Source organism: Mustela erminea, chromosome 2, assembly GCF_009829155.1.
Source record: "Mustela erminea isolate mMusErm1 chromosome 2, mMusErm1.Pri, whole genome shotgun sequence".
Taxonomy (NCBI): Eukaryota; Metazoa; Chordata; class Mammalia; order Carnivora; family Mustelidae; genus Mustela; species Mustela erminea.
The window spans coordinates 37,749,778-37,768,166 of NC_045615.1; the positions used below are offsets into that span (position 1 = coordinate 37,749,778).

General features: G+C 39.8%; 1 protein-coding gene and 1 long non-coding RNA gene across 3 annotated transcripts in view; one reads left to right on the plus strand and one right to left on the minus strand.

Moving 5' to 3' along the window:
• FNIP2 (folliculin interacting protein 2) overlaps window positions 1-4,395 on the minus strand; it is a 132,951-nt gene extending 128,556 nt beyond the window's left edge. For both annotated transcript variants that reach the window (XM_032332664.1, XM_032332661.1), the window contains exon 1: window positions 3,923-4,395. In XM_032332664.1, coding sequence (XP_032188555.1) covers window positions 3,923-4,035 — 113 coding nt within the window. In that variant the 5' untranslated portion in view covers window positions 4,036-4,395. The remainder of the gene's footprint in view (window positions 1-3,922) is intronic.
• Window positions 4,396-4,690: 295 nt separating this feature from the next.
• LOC116584390 overlaps window positions 4,691-18,389 on the plus strand; it is a 32,357-nt gene continuing 18,658 nt past the window's right edge. The window contains exon 1 of the long non-coding RNA XR_004283179.1: window positions 4,691-6,041. This is a non-coding gene — a long non-coding RNA (uncharacterized LOC116584390). The remainder of the gene's footprint in view (window positions 6,042-18,389) is intronic.

An 18,389-nucleotide genomic window follows, 5' to 3' on the forward strand; every position in this document is an offset into this window, starting at 1 on the left:
TGCTGTTTATTCATCTTGGTAAATAATCTGTTATCCTTTAGATTGCAAACTGCACTAGGCAGGACCATGAGTGTCCTACCTTGATTTGTACAGGTGGAGTACAAGGCCACAAGTACATGGGCAGCAGATGCTATTTGATAACGACGGTAAGTAGATTAAATTATACTAACCCTGTAACAGAGTACTTAAATTTGTTCTTACAGAACAATGTGGATTAGTACTAAGTAGGCCACTTGGCCTTAGATATTCAGGACTGGAGGGGAGAAGGAATGGAATCTACTTCTAGCCTTTACATAGCTGGCTACCAGGCAGCTGAAATGCTTCTACTTACTCCTCAGGTCCCAGGTGATATATCAACTTACTTCATTTAACTGGTCCAAAATAAAACAGCTGATTACCTATGATCCTTTCACCTCCCTGTTCCATATATTTTTTAGAAGAAGACCTGTCCACTAATTTAACAGAGACATTTTTTAAAAAAAAAACACTATAAGATAAAACCTCAAACTTGAACCAGACATGCAAGTCAATGGGCATACCTTGGCTTTTAAAAATTCCTATGTGAACATGCTGACCTCAAATCCAAGGTAACAAGGAACCTAATTTTACTTCTGACTTGAGCCACTAGACAAAGTACCTCTTTTTGTTCTACTTTACCCCTCTAGAACAAAGGGTTGTTCAAATACATATTTATGTATCAACTAATTAAAAGTGAAAGTATTCTGAAAACAAGAAAATAAAGATTACTCTCAAATTTCACGACCATGATTTTTATAACTTTACCATGAATTTTATAACTTTAAATAGAGCTTACATTTCACAATACCATAATCATATCTTCTCCTAAACATATAAAATCAATCTCTTTTGATTTCTTTTGTTTTCCTAGAAGTCGCTTTCCTCAAAGCCAATGAAAGGGCTTTTGCTGAGATCCCAAACAAAACACACTTAAGAAATCTTGACTGTGATGTTCCTCTTTTTAGATGGAACACCAGAAAGCACGAAGATCTGAAAATGATCTATGAGATAAGCTACTTATACTGGACAAAAAACATCCTCTCTAATCAATTATAGTATATGAAAACCGGAGGAGTGAGAGGGAACAGTAAGAAACCGAGGGAAGTGCCCAGGAAGTGCACAAGAGTACACAGAGTAAAACAGAGGGCAAAACTTGCGGAAAGGCTAAACTTCAGAGAATTGGAGAAAAGTTTAAAATAACTAGTGAAAGCCCATCGCGGGAACAGGAGAGATATAAAAAGGTTTTCAAAAACTCTAGAACAAATATACATATGTGTGTGTGTGTGTGTGTATGCATGCCTTTATATATACTATATATATATATTATATAGATTTATAAAAAATATATAAAGTTGGATCTTATTTTTACTTAGGCTTTTCTCCAAAATATATGTTAATATATGCTACAAAACTGCCCAAAAAGTCTATCTGATTCCTCAGGAGACTTTCATTCCCAAGATCCACAAGTTACATGCTATATTTAAATGCACTGAAAAATAAAAATTCACGTTAGGAATACTAGATTTTTAACCTAAGGGTTTTTACTTTAACTTCTGAAAATCTATTCAACTATGAAGTGGGTTCCTAAGGGCAGCTAATCCCCTGTATAAGGCACCCACTTCCCCAAAAAGCACATGCCAGCTTCTGTCTGGTAATATGGATAAAATGGATAAACTGAAGCACAAGGGTAAGAAAAGGAAATTTTCTAAGAGACTTTTCCCAGGAGGGCTACACATAATTATTTATACATAATATATTATATATATCTAAGAGTGAGACAAGGTGGAGAGAGCGGGAGGAAAGACTTGCCTGGGTATCCTTAGTTGATCTGGTGCACTGGTTGCTTTATCCCCACCTTCCTGTGTCTTCCCAGACATGTGTTAGTTCACTTCTTTTTCCATGGTGACCCCAAGCAGGGACACAGCTAAAGGGCCTCAGGAGTGAAATGTTCGACTGCTCCAATTCTCAATCTACCTCAAAAATCTACCTCAAAAAACTTGTAGAAAATCTTAAGGAGGTCAAGGAAAAAAAAAAAAAAAACAGTCCTTGGCATACTTTTGTGTTCTTCATTATACACCAATGGGACGTCAGAACATTATACTGAAAATGTTCCCACAAAGTGGGAATCAATTGCCCTAATATGGCCAAGCCCTAAATATAGCCACAATTTTTTTTGTTCAAATACATGCCATTAAACTTGTGGATGGAGGAAATGGTGGTGGGCAACTGGGCAGAGAGCACAGGAAACAATGACAGTGTAACTCCACTATCTCCACCAGCATTAAAATGGCTTTAAATGTCCTTGACAAGGGCTGCCAAAGTAAAGACACCAGTAACACACATGCCCTTTTTTCTCCAGGCTTTGTTCCCTTGATCAAGTCTGGGTTACTGGGAGGGAAGGAAAGAAATTCCATACCCTGGGTCTGAAGTAATTCTACCATTCTGAGAAGGGACACAACATCACTAGTACTCAAAGCAGTGAAAGGAATAGAATTCCCTACTCGAGTTATAAGGATCCAGTTAGTCTAAAGGAAACATGAGAATTTAACTAGGGTAGTTGAAAGTCCTCACAATTTACCTTCCAAACAAAATCACACCCACACGCAGCCACACACAACAAATTAAACTGATATTTAATATTCACATAACTGCAATGAGGGGCTATGTTCTAAATGAATGGGATTCAAGATAAGCAAAATCTAGAATATTAAAACAACCCAAAATGTATTCAAAGTTTCACTTCAAACTTTTAAAAGGTTTATTCTACCAGCTCTGGACTTGTTCCACAAACTAATTTTGCAAGACATTTTGGTCAAAAAAACGTGTAGCACTGTGTCACAGCTGGAAGCAGATAATTTAAAAATTCACTGAATAAAACTGTTAAAAGTACATAAACAAAACCTATTACATATGTGGGCTGAAAGGCAACACAGGCCATTTCACCTTCTAAAAGTTTGCTCTTGAAAGCAGAATAACATTGGGATTTTAAAGACTGGATTCCGTGGTCAAGCTGCCCGGGTCAAAGGCAGTCTCTGCCACTACAGCAGTCGGTCTTAGGCAAGCTGTTTAAGTTCCCTGTGACTTTAAGTTTCCTCATCTGTAAAATGGGAGTTGTAATAGCACCTACCTCACAGGGTTGTTAAAGAAATAAATGAAAGAAAAGAAGTCAGCATAAACCATTTAGGTTGGTAAACGCTCAATAAATACTAGAAATTATTATTCAAAGGTGTGTGTTCACAAGGTCGGATCTATTAAATATATGCATCAGCGCTGTTAAATTAAACACTCAACCATTTCATAAAAGCAGCTTACTCCCCTTTTCCATACATCAGGCGGCATCAACCCTCAAAATGATGTGGAAATTACATACTTCAACTCATCCGTCTGAAAGCCTGTCCTATACAGCAAGAAAGAAGGAAAATGCCTTTTTCTTGACTGTTGCTCCTTCCTAACTTCAAAATACTGTCACGTACACAATAGGTTGAAGCTGCCCTCAAAATGACAGCTCACAGCTTTGCAGCGCCCGCAGAGGCGCCCAGGCGGCTCCGCCGGGAAGGGGTTCACCCCATCTCACCGCCAATCTCCCACCTCCACCGCGAAGGAAGCGCACGCCTGGGAATCCCAAGGAACACAACAGAACTCTCTGCAAGGAGGAAGGGACCCTGAGGAGTGGGGAAAGAGAGGGAGGGGAAGAAGGGGAATCAGAGAGGAAAGAAGCCTCCCGGTCAAAGAGGTTTCGGAGCCACCCTCGGATCCGGCGCGTCCACGATGACAAGCCCGGGACCCGGTGCCGGCGATGGGCTGCGACGTCCCGAGCGGCCCACTCCCTGCTCCTTCCCTCTCCCGGCGGGCACCGAAGCCAACTCCGTTCCCGCTCCAGTCTCGCCTCCCGGCGCCCCCTCACCTAAACGCGGGTCCTTCCTTGGAAGCCCTGCCCTGGGCAGACGCCGACGCGGTGCTACCGCCGCTGCCGCTGCCCTTTTTGTTAAAGAGCTTCTGGAGCAGGGTCGGGGCCATGATGCTGCCGCCGCCGCTGCAGCTCCGGCCGTGGCGCTCGGGGGGCCGGCGGCTCAGCGCGCGGCCGGGGGCGGCGGCCGCGGCGGCGGGGCCATCGCGGCGGCGGCGGCGCGGCCGCCCAGCCTTGTGGGAGCGCGGGGCCGCTGCGGCTGAGTAACTCTGCTTCGCGTCGGGGCCGCCCGAGGCCGGTCATATGACTGAGCCGGCCCGCCGCCGCCGCCTCGCGCGCTGACAGTTATCTCCTGCGGGAGGAGCCCGCAGCCCCACGGCGGCGGCGGTGGCGGCGGCGCGGGAGGAGCGCGGCCTCCCGGGCGGCGGCCATTGGCCCGGCGGCCGCCCGCCCCGGGCTCACGTAACCCCGGCGGGAGGCGAGGCCCGGATCGGGAGGTCCTGTGCTCCCGGCACGCGGGGAGCGGAGGCGGGGCGGGCGCGGGGCTTAAAGAGGCCGGAGAGGCGGGGGCGGGCGCCGCGCGGCCGGGGTGGGCTGCGGGAGGGGCTCAGCTCAGCTAGAGGCGAAGGGTACGGGAGGTGGCTGCGTTCTTTCGAAAGCGAGGGCGCAGCGGGGCCGATCTTTGTTCTTTTGAGACAAAGCCCTGAACTTGGGTCCTCGCTTTGTGCAGGTGCAAGTGCTCGTGCATAGTAAGCCCGTGGCGGGGGTGGGTGGTGGGGGGGGGGGGTGGAGGGTTTAGTACACGAGGTTGCTGTTTCACACGGGACTGATTCGAATCTCACGACACCCAAGGTATTGGCATGTTTCTACCATATCCAGATTAGAGCTCTCCGTTTTTTGTTTTTTAATTTAAACTGTTTAGTCGAATTATTTGCTCTTTAGCATCTTGGGTCACTATACTATAGTTATATAAAAAGTTGCTTGTGAAATTAAAAAACACATGGAATTTACTACATTGATTTAGAAAATTGAGAAGCGATTTCATAAAAAGAGAATGCTTTCCTATTACGTATTTAACAATCAAGGCACATAATAATCTGATGGCAACAGCAGATAGATATTATTTGATTTGGGGAAGGGAAGAGTTAATCATATTTGAGTCGGGTTTCCTAGCCAGTCCCACCCAGCCTGCATGAGAACTTCAGCCTCTGGTGTGGAACTCTCGAAACAGCCTGTGGTGGTGAAGGAACGTGCCAGACTCAAAGCAGCTTCTTAATCTGCCTTATAGCGTTAGCTCTTCAGTTTTTCTGATGAGGAGTAATAGAGATCAAAGTTAAGATTCCAACCCTGCCTCTCCTAGCTTTCCTTCATGAGCAGTGAACAGTGACTCACCTGGATTCTCTTAGACTTGTTCAGAGGAGGGCTCTTGGAAACTCAAAAAGGCAAATGTATTTCCATGAACATAAGTAATTAAAAATATCTCTTTCTGGCTTTGGTAGGAAACGAACTATGAATAATGATGTGCTGAAATTTCACAAAGGTAAGGGAAAGGTGGTAGAAATTGAAACTCAGTCCTTTTATCCTTTCAGATTTCTACTATTAAAATGGTTGGATTAAGTGTTCACGCCAGTAAGCAATCCTTGTTTTGCACAATGGAGTATACACAGAATCCTGATTCGCAACTTCTATATCTCTCTCTATTTACTGGAAGCATCTACCTCATGGAACTGGCAGTATTGGTCAGTATCCTATCTAACAGGTAGTGGCTTCATCTGCTGTGAGTTTATTAAGACAGGTTTTGGCTGGCACTTGACCACCCTCTCTTCCCCCCTACTTGCTTAGAAAATGTCCTTTATTCCCCCAACTCAAGTGTATTCTTTTATGCCTACAGCTTTTGTAACTGGATACTGAAGAGGAATTCGGCATCGTGTTCCTTGTGTCCCCCCACCTGCAAGGACTATTTCAGTTCCAGCCCCAGTCCAAGTGCGCAGAATTACCCAAAAGAGGCAATTCAAAGATCAGCCTGCCCCAGACATCACCCTCAATTTTGATCTTCACTGGGCAACTCGAAAGGGGGTGTGTGCATCTCAAACTATTAAGAACAGACTTCAGTTAGGTGAGAAAAAAGGGAACTGAAATGGTTCCCTTTCCCTTCCCTCCCTTTTTCTCCCTTTGCTTCCTCTCAACACCACATTCTTCCTCATTCTGGTTCTGGCCACACCTCTCGCTCTTAATTTTAAAAGCATACAAAATTCCTGACCAGCAAAATGTGGGGAGATTGCTCTAGCCAGCTTTCCTATCCCAGTTTCATTATTTCTCTTTTTGTCTGTTCAAGGCCTCTTCAAAAACCCCGTCTTTTGCCTGTCATCCATTGGTCACTGCCTCATCCCATAAGTTTGTCATAGTCCCAGTCTCCAGCTCGGTCATGTGACTTGTCTCCCAATTCCATACATCTCATTTGCCTCATCCCACTCACTCCATCTTAGGAAATCTATTGGTTGGCTGTTCCTGTATGCAGCTATCAAGAGAAGGGAGTAAAGCAATATCCAGAATTTTTGGGAGATGACAGAATAACATTTAATATAGGAAAGGAGGAATTGTAAAAGGGCTTACGCACTTACCCTGTTCTGTTCTGAGTCCTGGTGACAGTTCTCTCCGGTTAGTGAATGCATGTTCTGGAAGTCAGTTTAGGAGTTTCGCTTGTACAATTAGACTTGTACTCTGTAGCCTACCTAATATCTACTACCCCTTCTTCCTAACAGAACTCCAGTTTTGTTCAGGTGTCTATCCCTCCCCTAGGCCAGCAGGCCTCAGGTAAACTGACATTATCCCCAAAGCAGCTGAATGATCTGAGGGTAATTCCAACGCATTTGCAAGGTACTGGTTCAGGAATAAACCTGCGAGGCAAATCTAGCTAAGGAGGCAAGAAGGAAAGGAGCCAGAGAAGGAGTGATTTCTCACTCTTAATCGAGAACTATAAGGAGAGATGTGGTTTGTTGTTTCTTCCTTTGAATGTCGTTTGTCTACATGTAATTCTACAGCTATCTTACTAGCAGCTTGGGCGTGAAACCAGTTAGTTCTGGGGATGGCAGGGCAGAGAGAGGGAACAAGCTGTGTCTTAGTAATACTGTTGAGCCATAATACATCTACCCTAAGCTGACATTCCGCATTTGATGAGATAATATTTCTGTTATCTGAAGCCAAAAGCAGTCTATAAGAGGGTCCTGTTTTGTGTTCTTTATTGCTTGTTATGTGAAATAAATAAACTCCTGCTCGTTGAACCCTCAGTACACCAATAATCACCAATGGACCTGCTTTATCTTTTCATATATTTTTAAAATTGTCTTTGGGTTTTATTTATTTGAGAAAGAATGAGTGGGAGGGGGCAGAGGGAGAAGCAGACTCCTTGCGGAGTAGGGAGTCCAATGTGGGACTCAGTCATAGGTCCCTGAGATCATGACCTGAGCCAAAGGCAGATGCTTAACCAACTGAGCCACTCAGGCACCCTATTTTCTTATATTTTTAAGTCATTTTGCAAATCATTTATAAGAAGCAAAAATAAAGGATGGTAGTGAAAGAATTTTAAAATAAATTTTAATAATTTAAACAGTGTGGGGAGCTTGAGTGGCTCAGTTGGTTAAGTGTCTGCCTTCAGCTCAGGTCATGATCCTAGGGTCCCAAGCTCATTGCTCAGCTGGGAGCTGCTTCTCCCTCTCTCTCTGCCTGCTGCTTCCCCTGCTTGTGTTCTTGTTCTCTCTCTCTCTCTCTCTCTCTCTGTCAAATAAATAAATAATTTTTTTTTTAAAGAATTTAAACATAGCAAATTCAAGTTTGTATCTTATATTTTCCTGCAATTATAGAAACATTACCCTAAATGGGCCATTTTTTTTAAAGTAATCCCTATGCCCATCATGGGGCTCAACCCTGAGATCAAGAGTCTCATGCTCTACCAACTGAGGCTAGGTACCCCAAACCATATCCTTTACATACAACTACTGATCAATGTGTAGGAACCAGGAATAAAATTATCTCATAAATATTGGGACGCCTGGGTGGCTCAGTTGGTTAAGCAGCTGCCTTCGGCTCAGGTCATGATCCCAGCGTCCTGGGATCGAGTCCCACATCGGGCTCCTTGCTCCGCAGGGAGCCTGCTTCTCCCTCTGACTCTTCTTTCCACTCTGTCTGCCTGTGCTCGCTCTCACTCACTCTCTCTCTGACAAATAAATAAATTAAAAAATCTTAAAAAAAAAATTATCTCATAAATATTGACTCCAAATTAAAAATACATCTCTATTGTTCTAGTTTATTCTTACTTTTGCTGCTTCTTGCCCTTGAATCAACAAAAACACTTTTGAAAATATAGGTGGCTTGAAATCTTGTTGAAAAGAAGGTAACCATCTTCTTAGCTGTAAAATATTTTCATATTTAGATTTATAAACAACAATTAGAACTACCAATTTAAACACATTGGACTTCCTAAACTTATATAATGTATGTCAATTATATTTCAGTAAAATTGGAGGAAAAAAGATCTAGCAATTCAATCAGTTTTTCCTCCTACACCATGATTTCCTTCCAGTCATCTTTGCATATACATTACCATTAACATTTGTTGACTTCAAACTATATCAACTATAAATGATGCAAAACATCTAAAAAGATGACAAAATACACAACATGTGTTTTGGATGGCTTGGGTTCTTGTTGTAAAATATTGAATAAGGGAGTAATTCCTGTTGAATAGATAGGAATACCATATTTCCTTTTTGTCTTTGAATATATATTGTTGAATTATCAATTCTTGAGTGTGAGAAGTTAGGATATCATCATCTAAAGACTCACCTGGGGCTGCCTCGCTGGCTTAGTTGGTAGAGCATGCGACTCTTGATCTTTCAGTTTTGAGTTCAAGCTCCACGTTGGGTGTACAGATTACTTAACAACAAATAAAATGTCTAAAAAATAAATAAGGGCTCATCATCTGGTATTCCATTTGTGTGATAAATTTCACCATCATCATTAAAGTCTAGTGTCTTTTTGCATTTTTTTTTTAATTTTTCTAATACTTTTGAAGTGTTTTCTTCTATCAGTTTTCTTTTCTTTGCCATTATGGAATAAAATATGAAATTGCTGAATTTTCACCAGTGATTAATAAAAGGTTTAATAAAAAACTATGAAAATCATATCTCCAGATTTTTTATACCTTCTTACAAGATGATGCTTTGAACAATACAATAAAATAGTAGAAGAATGATGTAATAATGGTGATTTATTTTACTATTGAATCAACTTTCTAGGCAATTCCAAATTGTTTTATTATTATTTTGTCTTCTCTAGCATAGTTGGGAATAGCTGTTGAGTAATGTTGAAATAGTTCCTAGAATGATAATATAGCAAAATGGATAAAGCTAAGGGAAATTAAGATCACTAAGATCCCGCTAATTACGAAAGACTTCAATGTACCCATATGGTAATTGCAAAACAGAATGAGTTATTACATTTTTAAAGTACATTTACTTCTTGTTTTTTGGAAAAAATAGGAGTTTAAGTAAACTCATGAAATATCCATCCTTATAAATAGTTAGAACCTCTCAGAAAAGAAACTCAAACTCTAAAATTGGATCCAATGGACTCTGATGTGCTAAGGTTAATTCACAGTAAACTGATTCTCTGATATTTGCAGCACAACTCAATACACTTGATAATCTCACTATAGCAATCCGTCACCTCCATGATGCCAAAATCAGGGGACATTTTCCTGTCTTCTTTGCAATCCATATAATTGATCACTTCCTCCTTTTTGAAACCCTCATTTTTAGTACTATTGACTTCTACTAGTTTGGAATAACCTGACCAGCTCCTCCCTCATGCTCTTCTGGAGGGTCCTCCTCTCCCCTCCCTTTAAAATATGAAACTTCTCAGGACTTCTCTTCTCCTCCTCTCATTCATACTCTCCCTCTCCTAGATAAACTAATCCACTCCTGTGACTTTAAATGCCATCTCTATATTGATGATACCTAGCCTTTTACCTCCAACCCTAACCTCCATTTTAGATCTTTATAACCGGCTATCTAATTGATATGTCCAGTTGGATAACTGACAAGCATCCCACATTGAACACTGAATCAGTTCTTCCTCCAAAGCCTACTTCTCTTGCCTTTTCCCTCTTTACACATTTATAATACCTGCCTTTACACATTTGTTTACAATAGAAACCTGGGAAGCATCCTTAACCTTTTGCTCTCTCCTCATCCAAAATATTTCTCACTTCCATTTTTCTCCCTGTTCATTGTTATAACCCTAGTCCAAGTCAGCATTATCTCCTGCCTACAATTGTTATAACTGGTTTACTTTCTTGCCCCATCTCAAATATATTCAACATGCAGCTGCCATAGGGATCATTAAAAAATATAAATTGTTGTCACTTCTTTGATTAGAACTTTTTAGTAGCTTCCCATTGCACTTAGTAAAATCCAAAAATCTTCACATAACATAATTCTTCACATAATTCTTCCATATAATTAGGTCCTTTCCTCCCTCTCCAAACTTACTTTACATCCCCCCCCCCCTCATTTTCTAACCTCCTGTCATACTGTTATATTTTCATTTCTTCTATCTGGTCTCCTCTGCCAGGAATGCCTCCACCCCTAGCTCACAATTCCCTCTGAATAATTATCTTTCAGTCCTCAATTTAATGTCACTTACGCATGTTGACTGTCTGACTCTCTCAGTCTCCATTCTCAGTTAAGGATACTTTTTCCCTCCTATGTTTGTTAGAGCACCCTTTTCTGTTCCTTTAAAGCACTTCTCAGGGGCATCTGAGTGGCTCAGTCAGTTAAGCATCTGCCTTCAGCTCAGGTAATGATCCAGGTAATGGGGTCTCACCCCCTCTGCCTGCCTCTGCCTCATCCCTTTGCTCCCCCTCTCTGCTTATGCTCTCTCTGTCAAATAAATAAAAATTTAAAGCATTTATCACAATTTATAATTAACCAATAAATAAATATATAACACCTGTTTCCCACTAGACAAAAAAATTACTTAGGTCAGAAGACTATGTCTTGTTGACTAATATGCCTGGCACTTGGTGTCTTCTCAAAAGTACATTTGTTGACTGACTGAATGAATGTGTGAGCCAATGAATGAATGAAGTTCACAGTCTCTACTGCATGTAAGCCCTAGTCCCTCACGAAAGAATTCTCTGTAATAATCACTAGATGAGGAAAACTTCCTGAACTTTTTCTACTTACTTGCTTTGGTTGGAAAAAAGATCAGTGCTGGCCACTTTTAAGTCCCCATTAGGAAACAGATCATTTATGGGGCTCACACATTTGTTCCTAATTTCCTGGTTTAACAAAGCCTTTTTGCTTGAGCACCAGCAAAGAATCCTGCCCCAGGTGTGAGTTTTGTATGTCTAATTTGCCTAACACTTAATAGTACCAACTGCTTTTTCTCTCATCAGCCCCTTGCACCAAAGCCCCTTCCTGAGACAAAGCATATTGTATCAGTTAGGATGCCTTTTGCTGCAAGTAACAGAAGCTCCAACCCAAATTGGAATAAACAATAAAGGGATTTTTTTTCTCAGAAAACAAAAGATCCAAAGGTAGGTCAGGGTCCAAGCAAGGTACATCAGAGTTCTGATTCTGCTTCTCTAGGATTCTTTTGGCTCTGTTTTCCTCTGTGTGTTGGATTCTTCTTCAGGCTGATAGCAGTATGGTCCCCAAAGCTCCTGGGATTATGTGCAAATGCAACAAAGTCCAACAAAAGATGGGGGTGGTCTCTTTCCACGTGTCTTAGTTTCTCAAAAGCTCTACAGATTTTAATCATTGGCAAGGGAAATATGGCATTACCATTATTAGCTTTGACTAATGGGGAGATTTCCCAAGTCACATATGGGGAGGGTTAAGTCACTGGAACAAAATCAAGTCTCTAACAAAGAGAAATGCAGAGTGGGGAAAGTGACTGTTGAGTAGAAAACCAAGAGAATCAGCCACATATGCATTCATTTATACATCATAAAATGCAGGCAGCTGTATTTTCCCTGAGTGTTTTTCAAGAACCCATCACACCATCACTATGGATTCTTAGTCTAGCCCATGGATTTTTTTTTTTTTCTTTTTAAGATTTTACTTATTTATTTGTCAGGGAGAGAGAAACAGGCAGGCAGAGAGAAAAGCAGGCTCCCTGCTGAGCAAGGAGCACAAAGCAAAGCTCAATCCCAGGATGTTGGGATCATGACCTGAGCCGAAAGCAGATGCTTAACTAACTGAGCCACCCAAGCATCATTAGATTATGAATTTTTTTTTTAACATTTTATTTTGGCAGAGAGAGATACAAGTAGGCAGAGAGGCAAGCAGAGAGAGGGGAGAAAGCAGGCTCCCTGCCAAGCAGAGAACCCGATGCAGGACTCGATCCCAGGACCCTGAGATCATGACCTGAGCCGAAGGCAGAGGCCTAACCCACTGAGCCACCCAGGTGCCCAGTTTATGAATTCTTGATCTCCAACTACATGCATGGAGTCTGTGAGATGATAGGTACCAGATAGGTGTTTTATGTTTTTAAACAAATTAAATGCAAAAATGTGGAAGACACTATTGCTTTTCAGTTTAAAAAATTGCCCACAAGATACTTCCTTCTTCTATACTTTTTGAACAGTCTCTTTTCAGATCATGATTCAGAAAATACTTACCTATTTATTACTGCCTCTGAGGTATGTAACTTTGGTCTAAGCACTCAGTAAAAGCTTGTTCAGTTAATCTGTGGACTTTATTTCACCTCCATAGTTGAGGTATTGGGAAAGGTACAGAAATTTTCTCCCATACACTCATTCACATGCTAAAAGTAATGATCTACAGTGCATAAAATTTAGAAAACATAGAAAAGTACGAAGATGATAGACAGAAATAGCTACAGTTAGGGATGCTTAACTCACTCAGTCAATGGAGCATGAGAGGCTTTGTCTCAGAGTTGTGAGTTTGAGCCTCATGTTGGGAGTAGAGATTATTTAAAAAAATAATAATAATGTAAGATCTCTTTTTTTTTTTTTAAATAGCTATAGTTAACATGTTTGTGATTTTTCTTCCTTCCTTCCTTTTTTTTTTCCTTTCTTATTCATTTATTTGACAAGAATTTTTGTTTCAAGATCTGTTGATTCCCCCAGATTGATAATTCAACATACATCATTGTTTTTCATCAATCATTAATTTTGCATAAATTCATCAGTTCATGTATTTAGTCAACAGTCATCCAGTATTCCAACTAGGTTCTAGTCAGTGGTCCTCAAGTTTGTGTTGCCCAAGATATACTTTAGAATTCTGCTTAAAACAGTGATTTGTCTGTGAGTATTTGGCTTCTAGCTGTCCCCACCCCCACCCCCACCCCCACTGCTTCAAATCTCTCTAAAACGACAGCAAAGGAATTTAAAAAGGCATTAGCTTACAAGGAACAATGGTAAGAGGAGGATGAGATAATGATTACAGATTTTAATAAGTGTTTGGCCAAAGATAAGTGTTTGGTAGATGGAAAGTGGATGGAGTAGTAGTAATTAATTAAACAGGGAGGAAGAATTCAAAACCTAAGAATGAAGATGGGGGCCAGTTTCCTTCAGAAGATCAGTAAAGCCTCAGCATTTGGGACCTGAAAGGTCCCTGAAGGGGAGGTCAGGTACAGGCTGAAAATAGGAGGGATAGGTTAAAGTCTACATATGAAATAGACCCCCAGTTCCTTTCTATACTTACCCTGCCCAGGCAGATAACTTTTGGTCAGTGGCTCAGAAAAGGGGCATTAAGTGAATGCTCAGTTCCCAGAGAAAAAGAATGATGATAGAGAACAGAAAAAAACTCTCCAGACATTTACAATTGGGGAGCCCAATAAAAAGCTGGTTCATTACGAGAGCATCTACTTGTGAATTTCCCAGATCAGTACTCTACACAGGGAATTCTCATAAAATGTTGAGTCTCGTTCTTAAATATGAATGGCAACTGAAGAATCACTAGAAATTTGATGAATGCCTCCAACATAGTAATAAAAGTACACAGGAAAGTGAAAGGGATCTGGAGAGAATAGAAACAATGCAAGGAGAAAAGGACTTTTAAAAAACTGTACTTGATTATTATCACCAAAGAGACAAAGGAATATATATTTCTAAAACAAAAATAAAAAGTGATTTAAAAAAAAAAAGGAAAACACATACAGAGCTCTTAAAAATAAAATCTATGGCAGTGTAAATTAAATATTCAATACAAACACTGGAGGATAGATTTGGGAAAGATGGAAAACAGAAGAGGAGAGATGAGAACATTATAGAATCTATTCAGTGACTTACTAATAAGTGTTTCAAAAAGAGAAATCAGGGGCGCCTGGGTGGTTCAGTTGTTTAAGCATCTGCCTTCAGCTCATGTCATGAACCCAGGATCCTGGGATCCAGGCCTGCATTGGGCTTCTTGCTCTGCGGGGAGTCTGCTTCTCCCTCTGCCTGCCACTCCTGCCACACCACCCCTCCCCCAACTTGTGCTCTCTCTTTCCATCTCTCTCTCTCTTTTTCTCTGTCAAATAAATACATAAAATCTTGGAGGAAAAAAAAAAAAAGAAGGATAAGAGAAAAAAGAGGGGACCAAATCAGAAATAATAGAAGGAAATTTCCCAGATAGGACTCACCCAGAGCAATGAATTTTTTTAAAGACCCACTTCGAGGCGTATCATCGTTACATTTCAGACACCTTGGATAAGGAAAAGAATTCTAGAACCTTTCAGAGAAAAAAAAAAGATGATCACAAAAAATTGGAATGACTCAGAGTAACATTGGAATTCCTACTAATCAATCTTGATGGTAGAAGACAATAAAGCACTACCTTAAAAATTCAGAGGAAAAACTATTTTTAGCCTAGAATCCTTTACAAAACTAAACTGTAACTCAAGTAACATAGAACACACACAATTTTCATATATACAAGGTCTCAAACATTATCTCCTTTCTTGGGAAGCTGGAAGATGTATTTTAGCAAAATAGGAGATTAAAATATGAAAACAGAAGATAGAGGAGAAGATCCTAGAAAGAAAAGCAGCAGGGAAAGCTGTAAGGTGGCAGGAAGGAATGTCACAGGACTTCTAGAAAACAGCCAGGCCAAAGAGGAGGAGGAGGGATTCTTCCCAAGCTCCTAGAACAACTCAGAAAAATGGAATAGAAGTTTTTGAGCATGAAGAATATATTATTAATAAGTATATGGCAGAGATGCCAGCACATTGGGGGAAAATTAACAATAGGTAAATGGAAAACCAAACAAATGATAAAATGAGGCAATTATTAACTTCAGAAAAATGGAAAGCTCATACAGGAAAAGAGGTGTGATTGCAATGCATTACTTGGCTCAGTGAACAATATTTATGTAGTTTCAATGAGGTAATGCTGACGATTGACTTCACAAAAAATTGTATGTAATTATATTGGGGGATAGAAGAAGAAAAATGGAGTTGGGAAGCAATATTCCAGTATTTATTCACAATAGCAGGAAGTCATCAGGCAAATCAAGGAACAGTGACATAAGCATATAAAGATATGGAGGAAAATTATCAGTGGAACTAGCTAGAAAAGTTGAGGGTGTTAACCTGTCATGTTGGGAGTGGGCGTGGGGAAGGGTGCGGTAGGAGACTGCTGGTTTTTATCATAAGCCTTGCAATACTATTTGACTTTTAAAATGATATACACGTATGTGCTTGTGTGTGTGTATGTTTCCATTGACAAAAAATAGTTTATTTTATGTGATGCCTGGCTGGCTCAGTTGGTGGAGCATGTGACTCTTGATCTTGGCATTGTGAGTCTGAGTCCCACATCGGATGCGATTACTTAAAAATAAAGTCTTTAAAAAAAAAAAAAAAAAAGTTTAAAAACTTCCAAGTGGCACAGTTGGTTGAGTGTTGACTCTTGGTTTCCGCTCAGGTCAAGATCTCAGGGTCCTGAGATCAAGTCCTGCATGGGGGCTCTGAGCTCAGTGAGGAGTCTGCTGAAGTTTCTCTCTTCCTCTCCCTCCAACACTCCTCTCTCTCTCTTTCAAATAAATAAATCTTTAAAAAATAGTTTATTTTTAAAAAGTCTCACCTGTGGACATTGTTAAAAGTCTTATTTCTGGGCTTGATCTTATGAGATTCCAATCCAGTGAGTCTGCACTGGGACTCAGGAATCTGAACTTTTAACTAGAACCTCAAGAAATTTGGATGCAGATCATTCATGAATGATTCTTTGAGAAATCTCACCCAGATCCCCTGAAATTATATATAAAGTTTCATAATCTCAGGAAACAAACTGAGGGTTGCTGGAGGGGAGAAGGGTGGGAGGGATGGGGTGACTGGGTGATGGACACTGGGAAGGGTATGTGCTTGGTGAGTGCTGTGAATTGTGTAAGACTGATGATTCATAGACCTGTACCCCTGAAGCAAATAATACAGTATATGTTAAAAAAAAAAAAAAAAAGAAGGTGTAGTGTTTGGGAAGGAGTCCATAATTTTTAGATTCTCTTTGATTCCTCAAACCAAAAAAAGTTTGAAAATTGCTATTCTATGTCTGTCTTCCAAGAATAATTGAGATTCCATTAATTACTTAAGGTCAAAGCACAGCTAATTATTGTTAAAGTGAATTAAACACTTCATAAAACTCATTACATAAGCATATGTATTGAAAGCATTGGCAAAATTCTTAGTTAATTGCTTAGTATACTACCAGAGTAAATACCAGTGCATTACTACTGCAGTGAATTGAATATAAATCTAGTAGCTTGGAAAAGTTAATACAAATCCATTAGTACCTACCAGTGGTGTTGACCAAATCTATAGTTAAATTTATTCAGCTGAAAAAAATGTTTGTATATGGTCATTTAATGTTACCTATAACATAGCTATAACTATAGTTATTATAATAATATAATTATTATATTATATATTAAGAATATTATATATTATATAGTTATTATATAACTATAAAAACTATAACAGTGCTATAATAGTACCATATAAATGGTACCAGAGTCCCAGCTAGAAAATTTAATGCAGGTATTTTGGCAATCTTGTATTTTTAACAAATTTAGTAATTTTATGGTTCAATCTTCCTCAAACTTAGGCTTTCAGCCTTTTAAAAATGGATTTTTCTCTATAAAATATTACAAGAATACATAAGATATTATTTGGATTAAACTAGACAAAAAATATAATTTCAGATTAATTGCTAGAAGAAATTAAATTTTATGTTTTTCTTTAAAGTTAATACAATAAGAGAAATGAATTTTTTAACTTTACTGACTATAAAAGGTATAAAATATTTTAAAACATAAATCACAAAACCATCACAAACCAGTAGCTAACAAGTTAATATTTGTTATATGAACAATAACATATAGGATGACCATTATTAGTTATTTGAGGTGATTATGCACCAATTTGCATATCAAATGTCCCTTCTCCATATATCTAGTCATCTCTGATATTTTTAGAGGTGGCATACCATTCTTAAAAATAAGAGCAGGGTCATCCATAGCATTTACTGTGTCCCAGACCTTGTTTTAAGCATTTTTGTTGCGGTTTTTCATTTAATTCTGACAACAGCACTATGAGGGAAGTGTTATTATTATTCCCATTTTCAGACAAGAAAACTGATACTTGGGAAACCTGGGTGGCTCAGTCAGTTAGGCATCTGACTTCAGTTTCCCTCATGATCCCAGAGCCCTGGGCCTTCATCCAGCTCCCTGCTTAGAGGGGAGTCTGTTCCCTCTCCCTCTGCCTGCCACTCCCCCCTGCTTGTGATCTCCCTCTCTGTCTCTCTTTCTCTGACAAATAAATAAATAAAATCTTAAAAAAACAAAATCCAAGTGTACAAAAAAGAGAAAATTAATTCACAAAGTTATGCAGCTGTACAGAGTCAGTAAACAGATGAGATGTGATCTGAACTCAACAACCTGGCAGTGGATCTGCTATACTCCCCCAAGGCATATTAATGTAAAACAATCACATAAACAATTACACCAATATATATGGTAACTTCTTATATATAGATTTTTTTTTTAAGATGCATCTTAAAAGAAAAATATCACCATAAAAAAAATGTTTTTTCATTGTTTTCACCAAACAACTAGCAACTGACATCTTGAAACCTCATGTTTCAGGGAACACATTTTCTGAAATGATGACCTAAGAAATGGTTTGAAATTTTCATTTCCATCATTCCTTTTTGGCTGGGTCCTTCTCTCAGCACCTTCTGAATTTACTTGCCTCCCCTGAGCTTCTTTTTCAAGATGTGGTAGGAAGACACCTTCAGGCAACTCTTGGTCTACCAAATGCTTACTTAACAAGCCTGCACTTCCCATTTCATCCCCCGCCCCCCACCCTCACCCCTCCCTATCCCCAAATGCTTATTCTTTGAGCTACATTTCTCAATTGTTTTTCAGTCAAGGTGTAAATGAGAGCTAAATATCACTACATTCATTTT